A 26,130-nucleotide genomic window follows, 5' to 3' on the forward strand; every position below is an offset into this window, starting at 1 on the left:
TATTCAGGCTAAAGTCTTTTTTCTGAGTGTGGGAGGCAGGTTCTTCACCCGCAACTGACTTTCCCAAAGACAAAAACATGGGATGCACCTGTATCAGTCATGCCGTCAGGACAGTAATGATGATAGATCCCACTTCGTAGAACAGATCAGAAAATGGCTTCTGTCACTCCAACCCAGAACCAATGGCGTCAAAATTTCGTTGATGAGGACTAAGGCCTGGTCTACACTACGAGTTTAGGTCGACTTTAGCCGCGTTAAATCGAATTAAGCCTGGACACGTTCACACGACGAAGCCCTTTCTTTCGACTTACAGGGCCCTTTAAACCGGTTTCTTTACTCCACCTCTGACGAGGGGATTAGCGATAAAATCGGCCTTAGGGGGTTGGAATTGGGGTAGTGTGGACGGAATTCGACGTTATTGGCCTCCGGGAGCTATCCCACAGTGCTTCATTGTGACCGCTCTGGACAGCACTCTCAACTCAGATGCACTGGCCAGGTAGACAGGAAAAGCCCCGCGAACGTTTGAATTTCATTTCCTGTTTGCTCAGCGTGGAGAGCACAGGTGACCACGCAGAGCTCATCAGCACAGGTAACCATGATGGAGTCCCAGGATCGCAAAAGAGCTCCAGCATGGACAGAACGGGAGGTACGGGATCTGCTCGCCATATGGGGAGACGAATCAGTGCTAGCTGAACTCCGAAGCAGTAAACGAAATGGCAAAATATTAGAAAAGGTCTCCAAGGCCATGAAGGACAGAGGCCATAACAGGGACGCACAGCAGTGCCGCGTGAAAATTAAGGAGCTAAGGCAAGCCTACCACAAAGCCAGAGAAGCAAACGGAAGGTCCGGGGCAGAGCCGCAAACATGCCGCTTCTACGTGGAGCTGCATGCCATTCTAGGGGGTGCAGCCACCACTACCCCAACCGTGTGCTATGACTCCTTCACTGGAGAAACACACAGGGAAGCGGGTTCGGGGTACGAGGAAGATGAGGATGGAGAAAATGTAGATAGCTCAGAGCCGCAAGGAAGCGGAGAAACCGGTTTCCCCAACAGCCAGGATATGTTTATCACCCTGGACCTGGAACCAGTAACCCCCGAACTCACCCAAGGCGTGCTCCCAGACCCTGAGGGCACACAGGGGACCTCTGGTGAGTGTACCTTTGTAAATATTACACATGGTTTAAAAGCAAGCGTGTTTAATGATTAATGATTAATTTGCCCTGGCAATCGCGGCCAGTACAGCTACTGGAAAAGTCTGTTAACGTGTACGGGGATGGAGCGGAAATCCTCCAGGTACTCTCCTGGATGTACTCCCAAACCCTTGGCAAAAGGTTTCTGGGGAGGGCTGCCTTATCCCGTCCGCCATGGTAGGACACTTTACCACGCCAGGCCAGTAGCACGTAGTCTAGAATCATTGCATAACAAAGCATGGCAGCGTATGGTCCCGGTGTTTGCTGGCATGCAGACAACATCCATTCCTTATCGCTCTTTGTTATCCTCAGGAGAGTGATATCATTCACGGTCACCTGGTTGAAATGGGGCAATTTTATTAAGGGGACATTCAGAGGTGCCCGTTCCTGCTCTGCTGAACAGAAATATTCCCCACTGTTAGCCACGCGGTGGGTGGGAGGGGTGAAGTGATCATCCCAGAGAATTGGGTGTGTGGGGGAGGGGAGTTAGTTGGGTTTGTGCTGCATGTTAACCCTGAAACCGCAGCCCCTCCTTTTACATTGCAAACCCATTTTAAATGGCCAACCCAACGGGTGCTTGGTATGGGAAATGAGAGCACTACTGTTTGAAACCATTCCCACATGTTAAGAAGGTTAAAAAAGCCAAAAGACTGTGTCTTACCATGGCTGCCTGCAAGCTGAAATCTGTGGCCTGGCACTGCGTGAGTGCTCTTTCACACCAAACCGGCAGGCCCTCAATATAAGAGGAAAAATGCGACCTTGTAACGAAAGCACATGTGCTGTGTAATGTGAACAGCAAAATTTAACGTGAAAGAGTGTACCCATTGTTCTCTAAAATGTGTCTTTTTTAACCACCTCTCCCTTCTCCTCCACCAGCTGCAAATGTTTCTCCTTCACAGAGGCTAGTGAAGATTAGAAAGAGAAAACGTAGGACGCGTGATGACATGTTCACAGAGCTACAGATGTCCTCCCACGCTGACAGAGCACAGCAGAATGCGTGGAGGCAGTCAATGACTGATTACAGAAAAGCACAATATGAACGAGAGGAGAGGTGGCGGGCTGAATCGCGGGCTGAAAATGATAGGTGGCGTCAGCTTGCAGACAGAATGCAAGAGTCGATGCTCCGGCTGCTGGAGCATCAAACTGATATGCTCCAGCGTATGGTTGAGCTGCAGGAAAGGCAGCAGGAGCAGAGACCGCTGCTACAGCCCCTGTGTAACCAACAGCCCTCCTCCCCAAGTTCCATAGCCTCCTCACCCAGACGCCCAAGAACACGGTGGGGGGGCCTCCGGCCACCCAGTCACTCCACCCTAGATGACTGCCCTAGCATCAGAAGGCTGGCCTTCAATAAGAGTTAAAGTTTTAAACTGCAGTGTGTCCTTTTCCTTCCCTCCTCCCCCACCCATCCCGGGCTACCTTTGCAATTATCCCTCTAGTTGTGTGATGAATTAATAAAGAATGCATGAATGTGAAGTAACAATGACTTTATTGCCTCTGCAAGCGGTGCTCGAAGGGGGAAGGGGAGGGTGGGGTGGTTGGCTTACAGGGAAGTAGAGTGAACCGGGTGGGGGGGGGAGAGCCGGAGGGTTCATCAAGGAGAAACAAACAGAAGTTTCACACCGTAGCCTGGCCAGTCACAAAACTCGTTTTCAAAGCTTCTCTGATGCGCACCGCGCCATGCTGTGCTCCTCTAACCGCCCTGGTGTCTGGCTGCGCGAAATCAGCGGCCAGGCGATTTGCCTCAACCTCCCACCCCGCCATAAATGTCTCCCCCTTACTCTCACAGATATTGTGGAGCGCACAGCAAGCAGCAATAACAATGGGGATATTCTTTTCGCTAAGGTCTGAGCGAGTCAGTAAGCTGCACCAGCGCGCTTTTAAACGTCCAAATGCACATTCCACCACCATTCGGCACTTGCTCAGCCTGTAGTTGAACAGGTCCTGACTCCTGTCCAGGCTGCCTGTGTACGGCTTCATGAGCCATGGCATTAAGGGGTAGGCTGGGTCCCCAAGGATCACGATAGGCATTTCAACATCCCCAACGGTTACTTTCTGGTCCGGGAAGAAAGTCCCTTCCTCCAGCTTTCGAAACAGACCAGAGTGCCTGAAGACGCGAGCATCATGTACCTTTCCCGGCCATCCCACGTTGATGTTGGTGAAACGTCCCTTGTGATCCACCAGGGCTTGCAGCAGCATTGAAAAGTACCCCTTGCGGTTTATGTACTCGGTGGCTTGGTGCTCCGGTGACAAGATAGGGATATGGGTTCCGTCTATGGCCCCACCACAGTTTGGGAATACCATTGCAGCAAAGCCATCCACTATGGCCTGCACGTTTCCCAGAGTCACTACCCTTGATATCACCACGTCTTTCATTGCCCTGGCAACTTGGATCACAGCAGCCCCCACAGTAGATTTGCCCACTCCAAATTGATTCCCGACTGACCGGTAGCTGTCTGGCGTTGCAAGCTTCCACAGGGCTATCGCCACTCGCTTCTCAACTGTGAGGGCTGCTCTCATCCTGGTATTCTGGAGCTTCAGGGCAGGGGAAAGCAAGTCACAAAGTTCCATGAAAGTGCCCTTACGCATGCGAAAGTTTCGCAGCCACTGGGAATCGTCCCACATCTGCAGCACGATGCGGTCCCACCAGTCTGTGCTTGTTTCCCGGGCCCAGAATCGGCGTTCCACGGCATGAACCTGCCCCAGTAACACCATGATTTCCACATTGCTGGGGCCTGTGCCTTGTGAGAGGTCTATGTCCATGTCAATTTCCTCATCACTCTCGTCGCCGTGCTGCAATCGCCTCCTCGGCTGGTCCTGGTTTTGCTTTGGCATGTTCTGGCTCTGCATATACTCCAGGACAATGCGCATGCTGTTCATAGTGCTCATAATTGCCGCGGTGATCTGAGCGGGCTCCATGATCCCAGTGCTAGCTATGGCGTCTGGTCTGAAAAAAGGCGCGAAACTAGTATCTGACGGACCAGGGGAGGGAGGGAGGGAGGGGCGAGTGACGACATGGCGTACAGGTACAGGGAATTAAAATCAACAAAGGTGGCTGTGCATCAGGGAGAAACACAAACAACTGTCACACAGAATGGCCCCCCCCAAAGATTGAACTCAAAAGCCTGGGTTTAGCAGGCCGTTGATTTGACGGAGGGAGGGGGAAGCAAATGAATACAGAACAAATCTATTTTTTACATCTTAAGACGACGGTGCAGCATGACTGATAGCCCTCGGCATCTTCTGGGTGCTTGGCAGCAAATACTGGGCGCTTGGCAGTTAGTGTACTAAGACTGATAGCCACATTTTTCCTGTATGATGACGATGGCCTTCAGGCCTATTGCACGATCTGCTGCTCAGGGAAGACTCTGCTAATGTGCGATGATCCAACTTGTAATAGGAAAAGACTACGGTTACCAGTCGTAATACACCATCTACTGCCAAAAGGCAAAAGGCTGGTGCAATGCAGCCCTATGGCTGCCAGCCCCACGGCTGCCAGCACCCAGATCGCCGATGAAGGCTACCAGTCATGCTGCACCGTCTACCGCCAAAAGGCAGTTAGCTGCTGCTGCTGTGTAGCAATGCAGTCCCACGTCTGCCGGCACCCAGATGACATATGGTGACGGTGAGCTGAGCTGAGCGGGCTCCATGTTTGCCGTGGTATGTTATCAGCACAGGTAACCCAGGTAAAAAGGCGCGAATCTATTGTCTGCCGTTGCTTGGACGGAGGGGGAGGGGCCTGACGACATGTACCCAGAACCCCCCGCGACACTGTTTTGCATCATTCGGGCATTGGGATCTCAACCCAGAATTCCAATGGGCAGCGGAGACTGCGGGAACTGTGGGATAGCTACCCATAGTGCAATGCTCCGGAAGTCGACGCTAGCCTCGGTACTGTGGACGCGGTCCGCCGACTAGAGCACTTAGAGCATTTTATGTGGGGACACACACAATCGGCTGTATACAACCGATTTCTATAAAACCGGCTTCTATTAATTCGACCTAATTTCGTAGTGTAGACATACCCTAAGTTTGAGATAATAGGAGACTCCTGATCAGGAAGTATAATAAAGCCCTCCAGTGATGTGAAACTTTCCTTAGTTTCAGAAAGATGAGGGCTTCTCTCTTTTTGCATCATCAGGAGAAGAGTATCAGGTGGTTTTAGTATGTTATTTTCATTGCTGGAGTGTGGCAGAGCCAACAGCGTATGATTGTCTTTGGACAGTGCCGCTCATTGCTTGCTCTTGTCGTCCCAGTGCTTATGTTCATTTGGTGCCGGTGGTAGGATTGAGCCCACTGGTACCATCTTCTCTTTTGGAGCCTGCACATCTGCTGAGGCCTCCTCACAGATCTTCAAAGATCCACGAGCATCTCTTGACTGAGATGGTGTTAGAGAAAAGGCTCTCCCGCTCAGAGGGATGATCTGAATGCAGGGGCTCTCCCCAACTCGTGAGAGTTTTCTACTCTCATATGCAGATTTATAGGAAGAGTCCTTATCTCTACTCCTGCCTGCCTCTGCATCCAATACGAGCTTGGCAATGTGTTTCTTGGCACTTCTAGCCACTCTAAAGGGAGGGGGCTGTCTAGGCTGGGTCAGACTGCAGCCTCATGGCATGCTCCATAAGGTGTTTCTTGAGTCTGTCTGCCTTTCCTGGTTTGGAGCAGCAGTTGCAGCTGGAAATGACCAGGGCTTCTCTGAGGCAATATAGACACCGCTGCTGGTCATCTGAAACTGGGAACACCTGAGAGTAGGACAGAGATTTCTTAAAGTCGGGATTTGGGACACAATAGACCTAGTATGGAGGATGAGGGGAAGGCCCTCCGCCACAGACTATACATTCTAATGATGTAACTCTAATACTATACTAAACTAACAAAAACTATTTAAATAACCTAAAATACTTACTGGTTCAAAGAGAAAAAGACTCAGAGGACACTGGAGAAGTTCTGTCTCGGATCATGCAGCGGTAGAGAAGGAACTGGAGAGGCATTCAGTCTGAACCGCCCCTTATACCCTCAGATTGGAGCACAAAGAGGCAAATGGCGTTGGCACAGACCAACAGGCAGACACTGCTGAAAAACCCTTCCAGTCTCGGGCACCTGGTGTGCATGCGTACCCAAAGTGAAATACACACAGGGACCAGAATTCGAGAAAGGTTTTTTTTTTTTAATTAAGAATCTGACCAACAAGGATATGGAAGACCCAGAAATGCTGCAAATTTTGAGAGATGCTGTGAGCCAGACCAATTCTCAAAATACTGATAAGTCACAGTAGCAGCTCTACCAAAGGCAATTAGAAAGGAACTGACTTTAGGAAAAGGGTGCATGAGGTGCCTTGACAGCTCAGAACATTTCAACTATGGGAGTTCCTTCATAGGCTTTTGTTAGAAGCAAAAGACTCATGAGCAGGAAACCACTGGCACAGATATTTTTGGAGAATATCATTGCACTGGTGGCAGGGATAAGTGCATCTTTAGTAAGCATAATCAGGGACATAGAACAAGAAAAAGGTGGAAATAACTAGAAAGTAAAGAAGTTTTAAAATATGAGATAGGTTACACCTTCTAGACCAGCGTTCTCAAACTGTGGGTCGGGACCCCAAAGTGGTCAGGGCTGGCTTATACTTGCTGGGGCCCAGGGCTGAAGCTGAAGCCCAAAAGCCCCACCACCCAGGTGTCAGGCTTCAGCCCTGGGTGTCAGGACTCAGGTTACAGGCCCCCTGCTTGGGGCTGATGCCCTTGGGCTTTGGCGTTGGTCCCCTCCGCCCGGGGTGGTGGAGCTTGGGCTTTGGCCACCCCGCTTTCCCCCTGCCCCCAAGGGCAGCAGGGCTCAGGCGAGCTCAGATTTCGCTCCCCCCTCCTGGGATCGTGTAGTAATTTTTGTTGTCAGAAGGCAGTTGCAGTGCAATGAAGTTGAAGAACCCCTGCTCTAGACATATCCTTTGATTTTTAACAGTGGAAATTATGAAGTGGTAGTAATTAGAACATTCATATCCCTAGAGGACACACAAGTGTAATGTGTACCAAAGGCACCAAAAGAATTGAGTATAATGTATTCTAGTATCATCCCTTGTTTATTTAAAATTGCAACATGATTTTTTCAATATCTATTCGCACAAAACATCTTAGACTAATAAGCTATTTTACCTTCTGCTGGTAAAAAAGTGACCAAATATTTCTGATACAGCAACTTACTATCCTACTTTAGGACTGAAGACTGAAGCAGTTGTTACGTTAGCCATTTAGCTTTCTCAATGGTTCTGTGGTTTGTTTGTATGGGATACATAATGACTAATGCACAAAACCCAAAATGTTTACACCACATCTTCAAATTCCCTTCTAAAATAAAACAGTTCCTTCTCTTCACAAGCCACTACATTACAGTTATCTAAAATTAACATATGGCCCCTTTTTGTCAGCAGTAAATTTCAAAAGTTGTACCAAAGCAGCATATGTTCAACTTACAAGATAGGTGCCCATTTCTTTTTCCAGGTTGACTTGCTCAAATAATGAAAGATCAGTATCCACTTTTATGGAGTACACCCTCTTCTTCACTTTCTTATTATGTCTCTTTTGGAGCCAGTAAGGAAGTAAGGCTTCTACAAATTGATTTAGGATCTGTGAAGTTATCAGCAGAGTGGCCAAGCTCTAAAGAAAATTAAACAAAACAACATTTATTTAACAAAATTGTGATATATCTTAAAATTATTTATTATTTTGTGCATTTAGATAACATTGTCAATGGTTATTTATAATGACAATAAAAGCAAATATCAAGCCAGTCTAGTGGTCTAGCAATACCACAACACACATGAGGTGGATCTAATTCCCAGTCTTTGCCATGGGCTGGTAGGGACTAAGTGCTGAGCAGACTGTACACTCAGTCTCTTGTGAGGAAAATGAATGCTTTGCCAATGTGTAACAACCCCACTGACAAAACTAATAATAGAGCTAAATGGGCTCCAAAGCAAGCCAAATTGTGGCCTTTTCAGACAAAGGGTCACTATAACTAGAGTTTGGGGAAATAAAAAGAGGGAAATGGAGGAATTCTTGTAGCTCCAAGGACAAGCAGCTCAGAAACCACCACACCAGGAAAAACAAAGGACAATTTCAAACACAAGAAAATCTTAAGTGACACTGTAATTCATGAGACCAGCATTCCACTTCCAAACTCCCATTAGCCGGGTGAGTAGGAGCGCCTCAACTGCAAAATGTCTGCAGACATTTTCTAATTTGTAGGTTTAAACTGTTGCTTAAATTTACTTATTTAAAAAATTACCCACAAAGACAAAAAAAATGTTTGTGGTTCTTTATGATATACAGTAACTCCTCACTTAAAGTCGTCCCGCTTACGTTGTTTCGTTGTTACGTTGCTGATCAATTAGGGAACATACTCATTTAAAGTTGTGCAATGCTCCACTCTTGCGTTGTTTGGCTGCCTGCTTTCTCCACAGCTGGCAGCCTCCCTACGCACCCCCACTCCTGCCCCAGCGCCTCCTGCCCACCGGCAGACCCCGCGGATCAGCGCCTTTCCCCTCCTACCCCCGCTTCCTGCCGGCGGCAATAAGCTGGCTTGCAGTGTTTTGGAGGTGGGGGGAGGGGAGAGGAGCGAGGACTCGGCGCGCCTCCCTCCTCCCTCCCCTGCCTCCCGAACGCAGCAATCAGCAATCAAGGAGGGGAGGGAGGGGAAGGAGCCAGGACGCAGCGTGCGAAGTAAAGGGGGAGGAGGTGGGGGAGAGAAGAGGCAGGTCAAGGATGGGGACTTGGGGGAAGGGTTGGAGTGGGTGGGCTGAGGGTTGAGCCTCCCACCCCGGTGCTTGCAGAGTAGGGGAAGCTGCCCTGGAACCTAACCCCCCCACAATGTACATTAATTCTTATGGGGAAATTGGATTCGCTTAACATCGTTTCACTTAAAGTCACATTTTTCAGGAACATAACTACAATATTAAGTGAGGAGTTACTGTATAAAGAAAACCTGAAAGTTTGTTTGGATTTATTTTTGTTTTGTTTAATTTCTTTTCCACTTGCTTTTTACATTAAAATATCAGCAATATCAAGTCCTGTCTTTCCTGGTTTTTCTGGAGGTCTCCTTGGAGGACCAGAGAACTCAAGTTCAAGGGTTATCAGCTTTAAATCAAAGATTTTTACATTTTTAAAGAAAGACATCTTTTCTTCCGATTTTTCATGCATTTAAGTTTGATGGATATCAATAAAAACAGAGTGAGTTTTAAAAAGTGACTAAAAATGATTTTCCCCTCAATTCTTTCCAAATGCTTGGTTTTTATGGTAGTCGTAATCCTACTATTCTCCAGTCGTCAACAGAGTCCCTCGAGAAAAACAATGCAGACAAGATTTGAAAAGTCTATTGCATAACAAAAAAAAGGCAAGAGAAAAAAGGTTTCAGGCCTTGTTTATATATCAAAAAGATATTAACCTCCCACCCACCTTTTTCTTCTTTGCGGGTCAAATTGTTTGAAAATATTTTCTTATGTGTAGGTTTTATTTGTGCCTCTTTCATATTGTTATGACTTTGCAAATATATTAGAGGCACTGAAATACAGATAACTGGATTTACCAGAAATTACTAAGAGAGGGTGAACACATATCCTATATTAGAAAAGCAAAAGAAACCCTTTGAATTCCTATTTCAACTATCCCTATATTTCTTAGATATCTTACAGTTTCCAGAACTCACCTGTCGCAGAAGTTTCATATCAAAAAGGACAAAAGCAATGTAGAAGAGGGAGGCAAAGCAGTTTAAAAAGTTGAACTGCAAAGAAAAAATGTAAATAGTATTATTGAAAAGCAAGCTCAAGAGAGCAAATGTAGACTATGAGCAATAAATAGCACCCAACATAACAGCTAATTCAATTAAAGAATTATTGTTCTGATAAAAATTCTTCATTTACAAAGTTCAGTACCTGTATTACTAACAACTTAGATTTTCTAACCTACTTTTCAACATCTATGGCATTTACTTTTGCATTTTTCTCAGTGAAACTAGATAGCTCAATTTCACTTTAGGCTACCTTGAAAATCTGAGCCTGTTCTCAATGTGCTAATTCCTAGAAGCTCCAGTCAGTTATGGCGTTGTACAAACACAGAGTAAGAAGGTAGCGTCTGTCCCAGACACAACAAAGGAGTATAAACAAACAACTCAAAAGGAGAAGAGAAGGGAAAAGGAGAAGAAACAGTAATAAGAGCATGTTGTTATAAATCCCAGCTTTTAGCTTTTTTTTTTTAGCTTTTCAGGGAAACATTCCTATTCAGGAAAGCACTTAATGTGCTTACATGCTTTCCTGATTCATGGCATATATGCACAGCTATATTAAACTTATAAAATGTAAGTAAACAAATACAGCAGATAAACATTAAATCCCTACAGCCATCTACATAGCTTTCATCAGTTGCCAATTTCACATAGGCACAAAAATAAAAGCAGGTCTTGAGGAGAGATTTGAAGGACAAATTTTGGTTCTAAACTGAGATGACAATGTTTCTTTAAGTTATGTCACAGTGTTGGAAATACGTTATAAATATATACCTGCTGGATGATTCGTTGAGAAGTGGGTGTATGTACATGATATACACTGCAGTTGCATGTTAGGTTCAATCAGTTTTAAAAGATTACACGAGTTTGACAGATATTCCATATATTTAAAATTGGAAATACCACTGGAATTGGCATTGTCTCTAAAATAAGAATGAATTTTAAAGTGTGACGACTGTATGCATGAATTTGGAACCTTGCTTAAATGAAAGGATATATGTGGCAAGGAGGATACATTTTCTGGATATATATACACAACTCCCAATGGATTCCCCAGCAGATCACCTCCCAAAAATGTATCCTATTTGCCATCAGTGCTGGCAGAGTTTGGGGAGGAAGGGGAGGTCTGTTTATTCCACCCCTCTTCTGGAGCCCCCTAGGCTCTCTTCCTTCTGCAATTTGTAAGTACCGATCTGCCATAACATTTGTCATCTGTAAATTTTGCAAGATAGGAGAATGAATCTGTTGAGGGTTCCATAAAGGTATATGGTTGTACATTATTATATAAACTAGATATAGGTGTACACAAATATAAAATGTAATATTTCTTTTATTTTGTGCACACACTACACAAAATAGCCAACATTCCCATTTTCTGACAAACAGCTGTAGAAGCAAAACTATATCTGCATAAATGTGATTCCTATGTACAATAAGGCAGCCAATGGTTTTGTATAATACCTTTTTGGTAAGTCTTTCATTAACCACAGAAAACTAGCCATCTCTAGCTGCATAATGTAACAACACAAGAGTGACCTCCATCAAAAATACCAGAGTTGTATTTTAGACTACAGCAGTGATTCACCAGAAAAATAAAGAACTTCTACAAAATTAGCAAATGTTAACTGGATTTAAAAAAAAAAAAAAAAAAAAAATCAAAACCCACTGTGACGTTCACCTGGTGTTATTTGGACAGGTGATCTGCTAGGTCACTCCAATTCTTGACTCTGGGAGCTGGCCTTACCCTGCTCTGCAGTGTGAATCCCCACTCTTGGGCTGTTCATGCACAGCCTCTGGCATGTAAGCTGCTCCTTGGATTGTGCAACCGAATGACACTAGCCAATATCCCCGGTCCCAGACACAACTCTAGCAACCTCCGTCTTGCAGTGTCCAGTTATGCCTGCTGGACACTGCAAGCTTATATGAGTTTGTCAATTTAACAAAGAAATTGATATGCACCAGGCTTGTTATCCCAAGGGGAGTTTCTGACACACTTCAAACCAAACGCACTGCTTCACGTTGAACAAACAAACAAATGTATTAACTACAAAGATAGATTTTAAGTGATTATAAGTCAAAGCACAACAAGTCAGATTTGGTCAAATGAAATAAAAGCAAAACGCATTCTAAGCTGATCTTAACACTTTCAGTATCCTTACAAACTTAGATGCTTCTCACCACAGGCTGTCTGGTTGCCCTTCAGCCAAGCTCTCCCCTTTGATCAGCGCTTCAGTCGCTTGATGGTGATGTCTGTAGATGGAGGTGGAAGAGCGAGGAAGAGCATGGCAAATGTCTCTCCCTTTTACCATGTTCTTTCGTCCCTCTTGGCTTTCCCCTCCTTAAGAGTCAGAGGAGCATTACCTCATTGTAGTCCCAAACTGACCAAAGGAAGGGGGGGTGACTCACTCAAGAGTCCAACAGATCCTTTGTTGCTGCCTAGGCCAGTGTCCTTTGTTCCTGTGAGGCTGGGCTGGGTTTATCCCATCCATTCCCTGATGAGGTGTGAACAGCCCCTCTACTCTTGGAGAGTTTTTGCCTGGCCATGTTTTAAGCCATGAGGACACATTTTCAGCCTCTTAACTATATACATGAAATTACAACCTATAACATTACTATAACAATGCTCAGTGCATCATGAGCCTTCCGAAGACACCCGACATGACAAACTTTGCATTGGCTACCACACAATCATATTATAAGGATTAACATGGGGGTGTAGGGCGTTCCCCCGAGGTACAGAACATCACACCCAGACTATAATATTGCACAAACATGCAAATTTATATTTTTAATACATTATGCTTATACGATGATTTATTTCTCTTCTCCCAGCGTTTTTTTTTAAGCTTTATTTATATATTACTGGAGATACAAAAAATGGAACTTTATTTTAACATTTATCTACTCCTATTATTTCCCACCTGAAATCATAATCCTGTCAATCAGTTGCGGATGGAACTACATCATTATAGCAGATTATAACTTGACAAGAAGGAATAAGCAACAGGAACAAAAATTGTTTAATAACAAAAACGTAAGTCAGAGGAAAAAACAAAGAAATTTTTTAAAAGTGACCAATGAGATTTGCAATACCACATTTTTTGGATGCCCAACTCAAAACACATTAAAGTGGCCTGATTGGCAGAAGGCAGGTGCTCAATACTTTCTAAAAATCAAGCCCCTTTAAATCTCCTCAAATTGGGCACCCAAAAGTTGATGGACCAAAACTGATTAACCACTTTTCAAAAAGTAGCATGTAGTATTTAATACATTACATTTGACGTTAACATTGTTTATATGTGAACACACAAAAAACAGGAAATATTAAGGTTTCCATGGCAAGAGTTACCTTGCCACATTGTACATACTTTAATATTAAAGTTACAAATTTAATAATCTAAATAGTATTCTAATACACCTCTACCCCGATATAACACGACCCGATATAACATGAATTCGGATATAATGCGGTAAAGCAGTACTCCGGGGGGGGGGGGGGTGCGCACTCCGGCGGATCAAAGCAAGTTTGATATAACGCGGTTTCACCTATACCGCGGTAAGATTTTTTGGCTCCCGAGGACAGCGTTATATCTGGGTAGAGATGAATACAACATGAGCCTAATCCAAAACTCAGTGCATTCAATGGAAAGACTTCAGTGGGCTTTGGATCAGCCCGGACATGAGCAGTGTGGACAATTTAATGTTGCTTAAGAAGCATTCAATTTTGTAAGATGAAACAAAAAAATCTTTAAGATACAGCATTACTGAATTGAACAATTTTTTTAATGCAACTCCACAGAATGGAAGCTACAGTTCTCAGGTATTTTCACACACACACACACACACACACACACACACACACACACACACACACACACAAATAAATGTTTTTCATGGGCATGCACAAAACATGTTCAATCATTTAACACTTATTTGCCCTTTCTCAAACATAAGTAATTATTCCTCAATGAGGGCTTTAGCCCTGATCCTGCACTGTGATCCACACAGACAGACCCCTGCAGCTGTGCAGAGACCAGCTGACTTCAGCAATGCCCTAGTCCAGTGGTTCCTAAACTTGTTCCGCCGCTTGTGCAGGGAAAGCCCCTGGCGGGCCGGTTTGTTTACCTGCCGCATCCGCAGGTTCAGCCGATCGCGGCTCCCAGTGGCCGCGGTTCGCTGCTCCAGGCCAATGGGAGCTGCTGGAAGTGGCGAGGGCTGGCCAGCCCTGAGTGAAGCTTTCACCCCTCATTTCACAAATATTATGGAGCATACAGCACGAAACTATAAGCATAGGGATATTGTCATCAGACAGGTCCAGTTTCCCATAGAGGCAGTGCCAGCAGGCTTTTAAACGGCCAAAAGCACACTCAACAGTCATACTGCATTTGCTCAGCCTGTTGTTGAACCGCTCCTTGCTGCTGTCAAGTTGCCCCGTGTATGGCTTCATAAGCCACGGCATTAAGGGGTAGGTGGGGTCTCCCAGAATCACAATGGGGATTTTGACTTCCCCTACGGTGATCTTCTGGTCCAGGAAGAAAGTCCCTGCTTGCAGCTTCCTGAACAGGCCAGTGTTCCGAAAGATGCATGCATCATGCAAGTTTCCGGACCAGCCTGCGCTAATGTCTATGAAATGCCCATGGTGATCCACAAGCACCCGGAGAACCATTGAGAAATACCCCTTTCGATTAATGTACTCGATGGCTAGGTAGTCTGATGCCAGAATCGGAATATACATGCCATCTATCACCCCTCCACAGTTAGGGAAGCCCATTTGTGCAAAGCCATCCACAATGTCACGCACGTTGCCCTGAGTCTCGGTCTTTCGGAGCGAATGTGATTAATGGCCCTGCACACTTCCATCAAAACAAGTCCAACGGTCGACTTTCCCACTCCAAACTCGTTAGCGACTGATCGGTAGCATTCTGGAGTATCCAGCTTCCACTGTGCAATCGCCACGAGCTTCTCCAATGACAGGGTAGCTCTCATGTCCTTGTGCTGCAGGGCTTGGGCGAGTTCATCACACAGTCCCATGAATATGGCTTTCCTCATCCGAAAGTTCTGCAGCAACTGCTCATCATCCCAGACGTGCATGATGAAGTGGTCCCACCACTCTGCTTGTTTCCCGAGCCCAAAAGCAGTGTTCCACTGTGATCAGCACCTCCGTGAATGCCACAACCAATCTCGTGTCATAGCTACTACGTGTGGCGAGATCAATGTCGCACTCCTCTTGCCTTTGTAGTTTAAGGAATAACTCCACTGCCACTCGTGACGTGTTACTCAGAGCGAGCAGCATACTGGTCAACAGTTCGGGATCCATTCCTGCAGCCCGAAGAGGCAGTGCACGCAGTACACAAACCGTTGAAAGATGGTACCAAATGCAGACGGAAGCACAGGGATTTCAGGGATGCGAAGCAATGCATTACGGGTCATTGGGACAGGACCCATGATGCCCCGCAAACCCCCTCCGCCTTAGCGGCAGAAGAGAAAGAGGTGCTCTGCGGGATAGCTGCCCAGAGTGCACCACTCCAAATACCGCCACAAGTGTGAACATGCTATTGTGCAGGCAGCTGACAGTGGGTACATCTTCACTACCCGCCATATCGGCGGGTAGCAATCGATTTATCCGAGATCGATATATCGCGTCTCGTTAAGACGCGATATATCGATCCCCGAACGCGCTCCCCGTCGACTCCGGAACTCCACCAGAGCGAGCGGCGGTAGCGCAGTCAACGGGGGAGCCGCGGCCGTCGATCCCGCGCCGTGTGGACCCCAGGTAATTCGATCCAAGATACTTCGACTTCAGCTACGCTATTCCAGCCCAGTGTGAACACAACAGCGGTTTCCCTTCAGCGCTTTCTGAGCGGCACTGTAACTGCCGGCGCTGTAACTTTGCCAATGTAAACGTGCCCTTATGCTCGTGAATAACTACACTCCTATGACTGCTTATGCAAGTACGTTAATGTATTTGAAAAGTGTTTGCACAATCAGGCTCTACATCAAGCATTTGGTAATATTCTTGGATGAATGAATCAGTGAAAACAAGAGCTTCTTGATACATAAATTTGAACTTATCCTTTTAAAGAATGAAAGCAATAGTTTCCAGGTGCAGCAAGGATCATCTAAAGAAAAAAGAAAAATCCACACATCTAGAATCTTGAAAGGAAGAAATTCAATATGGGAAAAATGAAAGCTGACCATTGTGGAAACAAATGTCTAATACATTATATATTGCCTCCTTAAATAAAATATTACACTAAACATACCTACCACTAAGACCTTCAAAATTAGATGATTCTGATGTGACGATTCCAGTCTATGATTTTCTAAAATATTAAAAACAATTGAGATACAATACAAAGCACAGAACACATATTAGACACTATTGTGTAATAAAAACAAACAAGCATTTTTTCCTCTAGTTAGAGAAATATTTAAGCAAGAGCCTGTGGTGAAAAGTTTGGGCTGTGCCATACCCACCTCAGTGTTTAGCCCATCTTCAAGTATCCTGATGCGTATCAAGTATATTAGTATTTTTTCCTATTACAAAAATACTTCTGAATCTCTCTCTCTTTTATGAGAACTATTTTATAATAGAAAAATAGGAGGAAAATTGTGTTAAGTGTGATTGAGGCTCTGATCCTGCTCCCATTGAAATCAAATACAAAACTAACTGAAATACAATGTGAAGCAGGAATGGACCCTAATGACTGGGTACTAATCTGACACCCATAGAAGTCAATGGAAAGACCCTCGTCAACTTCCACAGGGCTTTGGATTTGGCTGTTAAGATCTCAAATGGGACTTTTTATGATACATGAAGTTCTGCACATACACAGTCATTACAGAATTAGGACCTTTAAAGATTCAGGCTTCAGAATTACAATACAGCCTAAACTCTCTGGATACTTTTTGTTTTGTTTTTTTAACCATTTTACAAGCTCCTTACCTTTATGCTCATTGTCCCTGCCTAAACAATAATTGAATAAAGTGATGTATTTGTACATACTCACTTTTCAGAGTAGAAATTCACTTTACAATTAAAGAGCGGCTATGCATGAATCATCTGAGGGTTTTTTCTAAATCTGAAGCTATCATTTTTGTTTTTTTAATTATGCAGGCTCAATTGTGGTTTTCAGTAAGGACAATAAAATGGATATTCTCTACAGAAAGGTCACAATTTTAACATTTTTATTCTTTTGGGCAGGCATTTTGTGAGGGCTCAGATGGCTAGGGAAAGAGCTCCTTTGAGGAACGGGGAGATTTTATTTGGTTTGTAATATTTTTGACGCCTAGTGATTATGTATGTGGAGAAAATGTGTTGCTATTTTGGTTTTGTATTTATTTTTGTACTTTTAACTGATGGCAAGGGTCCCTGATGCCCAGAACATGCATTCTTGTACATGTTTAATTAAATCTGCATAAATATAGCATATACATTACTTAATTCTGGAGCATGAAGAGAAGGGTCAGAAAAACAAAATATAAAACATTTTACTTAATAGCAGTATTGATTACAAAACATCAGGTCCAATTTATTAAAATAATCAACTAAACACAAACTTCATCCTCTACAATACCCCTCTTCTCAGGCTCTCTAAATCATCCTTAATTCAAGTGTAAGCCCTCTCAAAAAATCATTCAGTTTTCTCTGTTCTCGGTGCAACCCTTCCCCCAAACCATCAAAATCTACTAGAATTCTTTTCCTTCTCTAGCACTGCTGCTATAATATTTTGACTCCTTTCAAGATTTCTGTAACTTCCAACCTCTTGAAGGCTCTAGAGCAGGACACTAAACATTTCTTGGCATCTGACATTTCTAACAAATCAGCAGCATTCTGGGAGGCAGCCCACTGGAGAATCTCCTGATAGACAAGTGGAATCTTGGTCTAGACCGAATAGCCCTGTGTAAGATTCTGTTGAGCACCCACCACTTTATTTAGGTCACTGCTTTGGAGTCACCAAGAGTGGAATATATACATACGTATGGACAAACACTTGAAGAAAAAGTTATTTACGAGTTTTTTTATTGATGATGTTGTTCGAGATGTAGTCCATATATATGTGTTCCACGACCCACCCTTCTTCCCCTCTGCTTCAGAGTTCTATTGTACAGCTGGATTCTGTGGTGAAAAAATAACTGAGTTGTGGTTGGCCCTGCACCACCATTTATGCTCTTGGAACGGCAACATGGTGGGATAATACACAATTGGAATATTGTTATAGAAGGATACAGCTTGCTCAGGAAGGACAAGCAGGGAAAAAAGATGTATACGCTTGAACTGAGGTTGAGATGGAAATAGAAGACAGGCTTGTTGAAAGTCTCTGTGTAAGGATAAAAGGGGTAAAAAACAAGGGTGATGTCATGGTAGGGGTCTAGTATAGACCGCCTAACCTGGAAGAAGAGGTGGATGAGGCTTTTTTTAAACAACTAACAAAATCATCCAAAGCACAGGACTAGTGGTGATGGGGGACTTCAATTACTCAGCCATCAGTTGGGAAAATAACACAGCAGGGCACAGATTATCCAACAATTTCTTGGAATGTATTGGAGACAATTTTTTTTATTTCAGAGATGGAGAAAACTACTAGGGGAGAGGCTGTTCTAGATTTGATTTTGACAAATAGGGAGTAACTGGTTGAGAATTTGAAAGTGGAAGGCAGCTTAGGTGAAAGTGATAATGCAATGGTAGAGTTCACAATTCTAAGGAATGGTAGGAGTGAAAACAGCACAATAAAGATAATGGATTTCAAGAAGGCTGACTTTAGCAAACTCAGGGTGTTGGTAGGTAAGATCCCATGGGAAGCAAGTTCAAGAGAAAAGAGGAAGGGAAAAACAATTCAAGAGAGTTGGCTGGTTTTTAAGGAGACATTATTAAAGGCACAAGAGCAAACTATCCCACTGTGTAGGAAAGATAAGAAGTATGGCAAGAGACAACCCTGGCTTAACCAGGAGATCTTTAATTATCTGAAACTCAAAAGACTCCTACAAAAAGTGGAAAATTGGTCAAATTACAAAGGATAAATATAAACAAACAACATAAGCATGTAGGATTAAAATTACAAAGGCCAAGGCACAAAGAAAGATTAAACTAGCTAGAGACATAAAGAGTAACAAGAAAACATTCTATAACTACATTAGAAGCAAGAGGAAGACAAAGGACAGGTTAGGCCCGTTACTCAACAAGAGGGGAAAAACAACAGAAAATGTGAAAATGGCAGAAGTGCTGAATGACTTTTTTATTTCAGTTTTCACCAAAAAGTTTAGTAGCAATTGGACGTCTGACATAGTGAACACCAGTGAAAATGAGGTCGGATCTGAGGCTAAAATAGGGACAAAACAAGTTAAAAAATATTTAGATAAGTTAGATGTCTTCAAGTTGACAGGGTCTCATAAAATACATCCTACTCAAGGAGCTGACTGAGGAGATATCTGAGCCACTGGAGATTATCTTCAAAAAGTTATGGAAGATGGGAGAGATTCCAAAGAACTGAAAAGGGGCAAATACAGTGCAAATCTATAAAAAGGGGCTAAGGACAACCTGGAGAATTACAGGCCACACAGTTTAACTTCAGTACCTGAAAAGATAATGGAGCAAATAATTAAGCAATCAATTTGCAAACACCTAGAAGATAATAAGGTGATAAGAAACAGTCAGCATGGATTTGTTAAGAACAAATCATGTCAAACCAACCTAATACCTTTCTTTGAAGGGTAACAAGGCTTGTGGATGGGGGGGGGGGGGGGAAGAAGCGGTAGATGTGGTATATCTTGACTTTAGTAAGGCTTTTGATAGTCTCGCATGACCTTCTCAAAAACGAACTATGGGAAATACAACCTAGATGGAGCTACTATAAGGTGGATGCATAACTGGTTGGAAAACCATTCCCAGAGAGTAGTTATCAGTGGTTCACAGTCAAGCTAGAAGGGTGGAGTCCCGCAGGGATTGATCTTGGGCCCAGTTCTGTTCAATATCTTCATCAATGATTTAGATAATGGCAGAGAGAGACCACTTATAAAGTCTGCGGACAATACCAACCTGGGAGGGATTGCAAGTGCTTTGGAGGATAGGATTAAAATTTAAAATGATCTGGACAGACTGGAGAAATGGTTTGGTCTGAAGACAACAGGATGAAATTCAATAAAGACAAATGCAAAGTACTCGACTTAGGAGGGAACAATCAATCGCACACACAGAAAATTGGAAATGACTTCCTAGGAAGGAATACTGCAGAAAGGGATCTGGGGGTCATAGGGGATCACAAGCCACATATGAGTCAACATTGTAACACGGTTGCAAAAAAAGCGAACATCATTCTGGGATGTATTAGCAGCAGTGTTGTAAGCAAGACACAAGAAGCAATTCTTCCACTCTATTCTGCACTGATATGGCCTCAAATGTCCAGTTCTGGGTGTCACATTTCAGGAAAGATGTGGACAAATGGAGAAAAAAGTCCAGAGGAGAGAAACAAAAGGTCTAGAAATATGACCTATGAGAGAAGATTGAAAAAATTGGGTTTGTTTAGTCTGGAGAAGAGAAGACTGAGCGGGGACACATGATAACAGCTTTCAAGTACATAAAAAGTTGTTACAAGGAGGAGGGAGAAAAATTGTTCTTGTTAACCTCTGAGGATAGGACAAGAAGCAGCAGGCTTAAATTTCAGCAAGGGAGGCTTAGGCTGAACATTAGGAATAACTTCCTGTCCGGGTAGTTAAGTACTGGAATAAATTGCCTAGAGAGGTTGTGGAATCTCTTTCATTGTAGGTTTTTAAGAGCAGGTTAGACAAACACCTATCATGGATGGTCTAGATAATACTTAGTCCTGCCATGAGTTCAGGGGACTGGACTAGAAGATCTCTCAAAGTCCCTTCCAGTCCTACGATTCTATGACACCTCATGTGCCCATCAAGAACTAGAACTGTTGCCTCGCAAGAGGGGTAGTATTTGAATCCAAGTGACTTTCGATGTGACTTCCTAAAGTCATGGTCCCAGAGAAAGTCTGGTGAGGAACATATGCAAGGGAAGGAAGAATTAACAAGACTTCCCAAAAACTAACTATAATTTATCAAAAAATGGGGAGGTGCCAATGATCAACTAACTAACTAGCTAACCAACAAACACTAATATATAATTGATTCCAAAAATCATTAACAAAGGGAGAGACACTGGGAGGTCCATCTCAAGCCACACAGGCGATGAGAAGGAACCAAGTGGCAACTGGTCCTGCACTGTCCTTTATACCAGTGGTACAGGAGCACAAGGGAACTCAGTGAACATGAGTGGATCCAATAGACACTTCTGGCCAAAAGTCTTTAATCTCGAGTGTGTGGGGCAAACGCGCACTAAGACTGGAATGAAAATTTATATATATGATCAAGCACTCAAAGAAGAAATCCTGATAACATATCCTTGTGATGGGGTGCAGCCCCCATCACCAGACTGGTGCCTCCTCCTGGTCATGCTGGAGATTAGCTCAAGCCGAACACCCACGTCAATGGTCTGCACACCAGCACTCAGTCTCTGCTCCTGCCTACGGCTCCTCTCTCAGCTCCCCAAACCACAGGGTCTTCTTCTTGACTCAGCCCTTAGGCTGAGTGGGGGGGGGGAGAAGAGAGAGACCCAGGGCCACCCACTACTCTGATCCCACCCCCAGGAACCCTGTATCTAGCAGCCTCTCCTTAACATCTCACCAGTGCTGCTTCAATTCCCTGGGCCACTTTCCCCCGGCCCCAGTATCTTCTTCGCCCTCTTCTCAGGGCCTCAAGCCTGAAAGTCCCAGCAGCCAGCCAGAAGCTCTCTCTCTAGCTCCCCTGGTCTCTGCTAGCAGCTACCCTGTCCAAGCTTCCTGCAGCACCAAACCACTGCTGGCCCTGCAGCTCTTTTTATATGGGCCTGCTGGGCCCTGATTGGCTGCTCCTCGCAGCCGCTCTCCAATTGGCTGCTCCCTGTACAGCCTCCCTAGGCTGCTTTTAACCCCTTCTCTGCCAGTGTGGGGTGGATGCTCCTGCACAACTAAACCATGGATTTGTCCAGACAGTTTTCTTTATGTACACAGAAGTAAGTTTAGGAAATGCCTTCCTCACTAGGAAATGTGTTTATATACATTTATTCTAAATGTTTGGGCTTCTTACTTTCTCATGTAAAAGAAAAGTAGAAAGAAAAAAAGACAAGTCTTACCCCATGATGTTAAGAATTCTGCAGCATATCGGTAGACGCGGTTCATCATTTCAATCACAATAGCATAGATTATGCTGGGCAAAAATAGCATTAATTTGCTAAAATAAGACTCATTCTCCTCATGAAAATCCAGAACCCAAGTCTCCAACTCGAAGTAAATCATCATGACATACAGTGAGAAATAGAGGCAAAGGCACACAAATGGCAAGGAAACCAGATAAATTCGTATCTGTCTTTTAATACTTGAGTATACCGGCTCCTCCTTGCCAGTGACAGGATTGATTCCCAAAACACCATGAAATCCTGGCCTCGGTTCCTCAAACTGCCGCTTCATCAACAGTGTCCCCCATCTGTAAGTCATAATAGCACAGCAGCGCTTCCAAACTTCCAGGATCACCGTAGACCAAAGTAGATTGAATGAGGCAAACATCACATACTTGTCATAGTCTTCCCATGCAAACACATAGTAAGGAATCCCAATGAGAGCCATAGGAACCAAAGCAAATGTGAAGTATTCCAAAAAGCCAAAATACAGAGCAATCGTTTCACCAAAATAGCAACGGATTTCATCTGTGGAGAGAGAAAAAAAAAAACTAAGCCAAGGCAAGGGGGAAAACACCAAAAGAACTTATTTTTCAAAACACACAAAGCTTTTTAAAATATTCTGAGACAGAAATACTAAAATCTTCAATAGGAACTGCATTAACTTCTAAAGACACAAAAGAGTTATCTGACTGGCACACTAAAAGAAGGAGTGAACATTAGGTTCCTATGTCATACTGGTTGCATTGAAGACAAGATTTCCTTTCAGATATTACCACTAAGTAAACAACTTATCCATTTCACCAAACCATTAGAGGGTTTGTCTACACTACCCGCCTGATCGGTGGGCAGCAATCAATCCAGCGGGGGTCGATAAATCGACCGCTGAGCACTCTCCCGTCGACTCCGGTACTCCACCAGAACGAGAAGCACAAGCAGAGTCGACGGGAGAGCGTCAGCTGTCGACTTACCCCAGTGAAGACACTGCAGTAAGTAGATCTAAGTATGTCCACTTCAGCTACGCAACTCACGTAGCTGAAGTTGCGTATCTTAGATCGACCCCGCGTTGTAGTGTAGACAAGAACTTATTTGATTATGTTAAACCATTCCCAACATAGATCTCAGTGTAATATGAAATGAAGTTTCAGATTAAGACAATGGCCCAAATTTCAGTTTCCTAAACAGAGAAAACCAGTATCATTACTTCTCTGTAATTCTTACCACACCTCCAAAACTACCAGAAGGTATATTTGAAAAAAAAATTAGTAGGAAAGCCGTAACTACAGCTTATCTTAGCATCTATAACTATAGCATTACATATCTAGTAGAAACAAAATGCTAACATCAATTAAAGCATTACTGATTGCAAAACACTGTGTTATTGCAAAGTTAAGATTGACGAGTTAGGCATTCAAAAGAAATGCCAAAATTAAGGCTAATGCAGAATTTTAGCAGAGCCTCTGCTTACATGTATTAAAATACTGTCTTTATGAAATGACATTGTGACTGCTGATCAGAGTCTAATGCGGGGGGGAGGGGAGGAGTTTGCTGGAGTTTAGTGGGGAGCAAGACTTGGAATCTATAAAGCTTGCCTCAGCTTTGAAAGAGCCTGTTAGCCTTGGACTGAGGTTATCTTAGAAGCCTGCCCAGCTGTAAAGATTTTCTCCAGCCCTGAAAAAGACTGGAAAAAGCTTAGCCTAGGCAGAGGCCTGCTGCAGCTATGAAAGACTGAGCTTAATGTGGAAAGATCACTGAGAACCACCCAGCCCAAAAGATGTTCTTTAGCCTGGGCAAAGACTTGTTCTAACTACGGGGATTTTTTTTTTACTTTAGCTGAGAGATTAAATGTTCTGAAGCAATCATGGGAATTTCTATCATTTAAGTTTCTTCAGTTCCTGAGGGACCTTAATTGTTAAGCTTACACACATTTAACTACTCAAAAGTACAATAAAAAATGCTGAATTAAAGAACGGATATCCAATCTTCCATGACCCCATGCATTTGCATGTATACATTACAATTTAACCTTTTATTACATTAACATATAATTTCTCAAATATCAAACATTTTTTTCTACAATCTTAGATATAAGTTTAGCATCTTCTATTTTGTACTCTTCTGTGTATGCCAGAAAAACAAAGTCCATGACAAAGCTTTGCCTCATACAATTCACACCTTATAACTATAGTATCCAACTGAAAGAGCATTCTTCTCCTTCTCCGTACAATATGTAGTTAGGTTTCCATGTATGTATAAACAGTATTATGCATCCATCACTTAAAAGATTGGTAAGAAATGCTAAAATGTACTGAAAGTACTATGTATGCCTGAAGTACAATTTTCAAACCTCATAACCAGGTGCTCATATACCATTGTGATGGGCATGATTTAAAAATCAGAATAGAACAGCAATCAAAAACAGTTTTCACCAGAACCGATTTTAGCTTTCTCGCCTCAGAGCTGGCACTAGAGCTGTTAAAAATACACTTGTAAGAATTCCTTTTTACGATGAGGAAAATGTTTTTCTCCCGACAATCTCCTCATACTCAAAGATGGTTGAACTGTTATTGCTCAAACTAAGCTATAATTAACTATGGCATTTCCTTACTTTTGAGTGTTTAACTGTGAAACTGTAACACTGCATTAAATGTATTCTTTCCTACATTTAATTTTCCAGGGTTTTGTTGTTTTTTTTCCAGGGCCGGGGGGGGTGTTAAAGAGGGATACAAACCAGAAGACCTTCTGTCGCCAGTGGGTTCAATCTCCAAAGCCTTGGCTAATGGACTTTGGAAGTTCATTAACCCAAAGCAAATCACACTTTTATAACTTCCCTTAACCTGCTGCCATGCAACGCCAATTATCCAAAAGTTTCAGGGAAATAGTTTAGATAAAGTGAGTCAGCAGGATCGGAAGTCTGTACTCAGAAACAGCTCTCTTGATTAGAAAAGGACAGCTAGCTTCTCAAAAGCTCACCACCACTGGAGCCACTTCTGATTTCAAGACATTTTATTTATTCAGTGAAATAAGTGCTAACATACCTAAAGGTTGATAACTAATTTTGACCTGGCCATACCAGGTGTACCAGAGCTTCTTCAATTCTTCTGTATCATGAAGTGGGAAAATCTGAAGTAGGATACCACTGGTCATCAATCTTCTCACTGGAAGAAAATGGGGAAAGCTATGCTTACATGGCTCCTGTAAAGTCATAGTACAGTTAGCATGCTTGCACTGGGTTACATTATAACTAGCAAGCCTAAAAAATGTTTGAAAAAACAACTAACTTGCTACTTAAATCCTTATAATACACATAATATGTGCATTTAAAAATTCTTATATATTAACATAACATTATATAATATAGGAGGTGCATAACTGGTTAACGTCCCGACAAAGACCTGGGCTTCAATGTTATCTCCAAGAGAAACTTGATAGTCCGTCTCATCATACAAACTACTCCACAGGCTGGCAGTTTCTGTGGCTTGAACAGCAGGTGGTGTAGCAGGTCAGAACTGAAATGCAGTCATACACCCATGTGGGGAAGCTTTAACAGCACCTGCCACTGTGCCTGGTTCTAGCGGATGAACTTATTGTTATTTTCATGAGCACCAAAAATTATTAATATTTTAAAAAAATTAAGCCTATCAAAACAAACTAAAAGAAATAGTTGTTTTTGTTTTTGTTTTACTGTTATTCCATTTCTTGCGGGAAATTTCTTCTTAAATTGCAAAGTAGCCAAATCCAAATGCTCTCTTCATTATAGAAAAAAATCTCATATTATGATATCATAAATTTGTATTCAATTTTTATGATAGAAAGCAAGTGCTATTTATGTTATGTGCCCATCAATATAAGGTGCTCAGGGAGTTGGAATTTTAGAATGAGCCTGGGAAAATGGATTAAAAGGCAAATAATTCTTCCATCGACCTAGCTACTGCCTCTCTGAGAGGTGGATTACCT

At 43.3% G+C, this 26,130-nt stretch overlaps 1 protein-coding gene across 1 annotated transcript in view; it reads right to left on the reverse strand.

Moving 5' to 3' along the window:
• ANO10 (anoctamin 10) overlaps positions 1-26,130 on the reverse strand; it is a 264,625-nt gene that overhangs the window by 217,455 nt on the left and 21,040 nt on the right. Inside the window, exons 5-9 of the mRNA XM_065399449.1 lie at positions 25,212-25,331; positions 22,132-22,701; positions 16,224-16,279; positions 9,882-9,956; positions 7,652-7,834 (exon numbers count right to left, since the gene is read on the reverse strand). Of these exons, the coding sequence (XP_065255521.1) occupies positions 7,652-7,834; positions 9,882-9,956; positions 16,224-16,279; positions 22,132-22,701; positions 25,212-25,331 (1,004 nt within the window). The remainder of the gene's footprint in view (positions 1-7,651; positions 7,835-9,881; positions 9,957-16,223; positions 16,280-22,131; positions 22,702-25,211; positions 25,332-26,130) is intronic.

The sequence above is a fragment of the Emys orbicularis genome, chromosome 2 (genome assembly GCF_028017835.1).
Source record: "Emys orbicularis isolate rEmyOrb1 chromosome 2, rEmyOrb1.hap1, whole genome shotgun sequence".
Classification (NCBI taxonomy): domain Eukaryota; kingdom Metazoa; phylum Chordata; order Testudines; family Emydidae; genus Emys; species Emys orbicularis.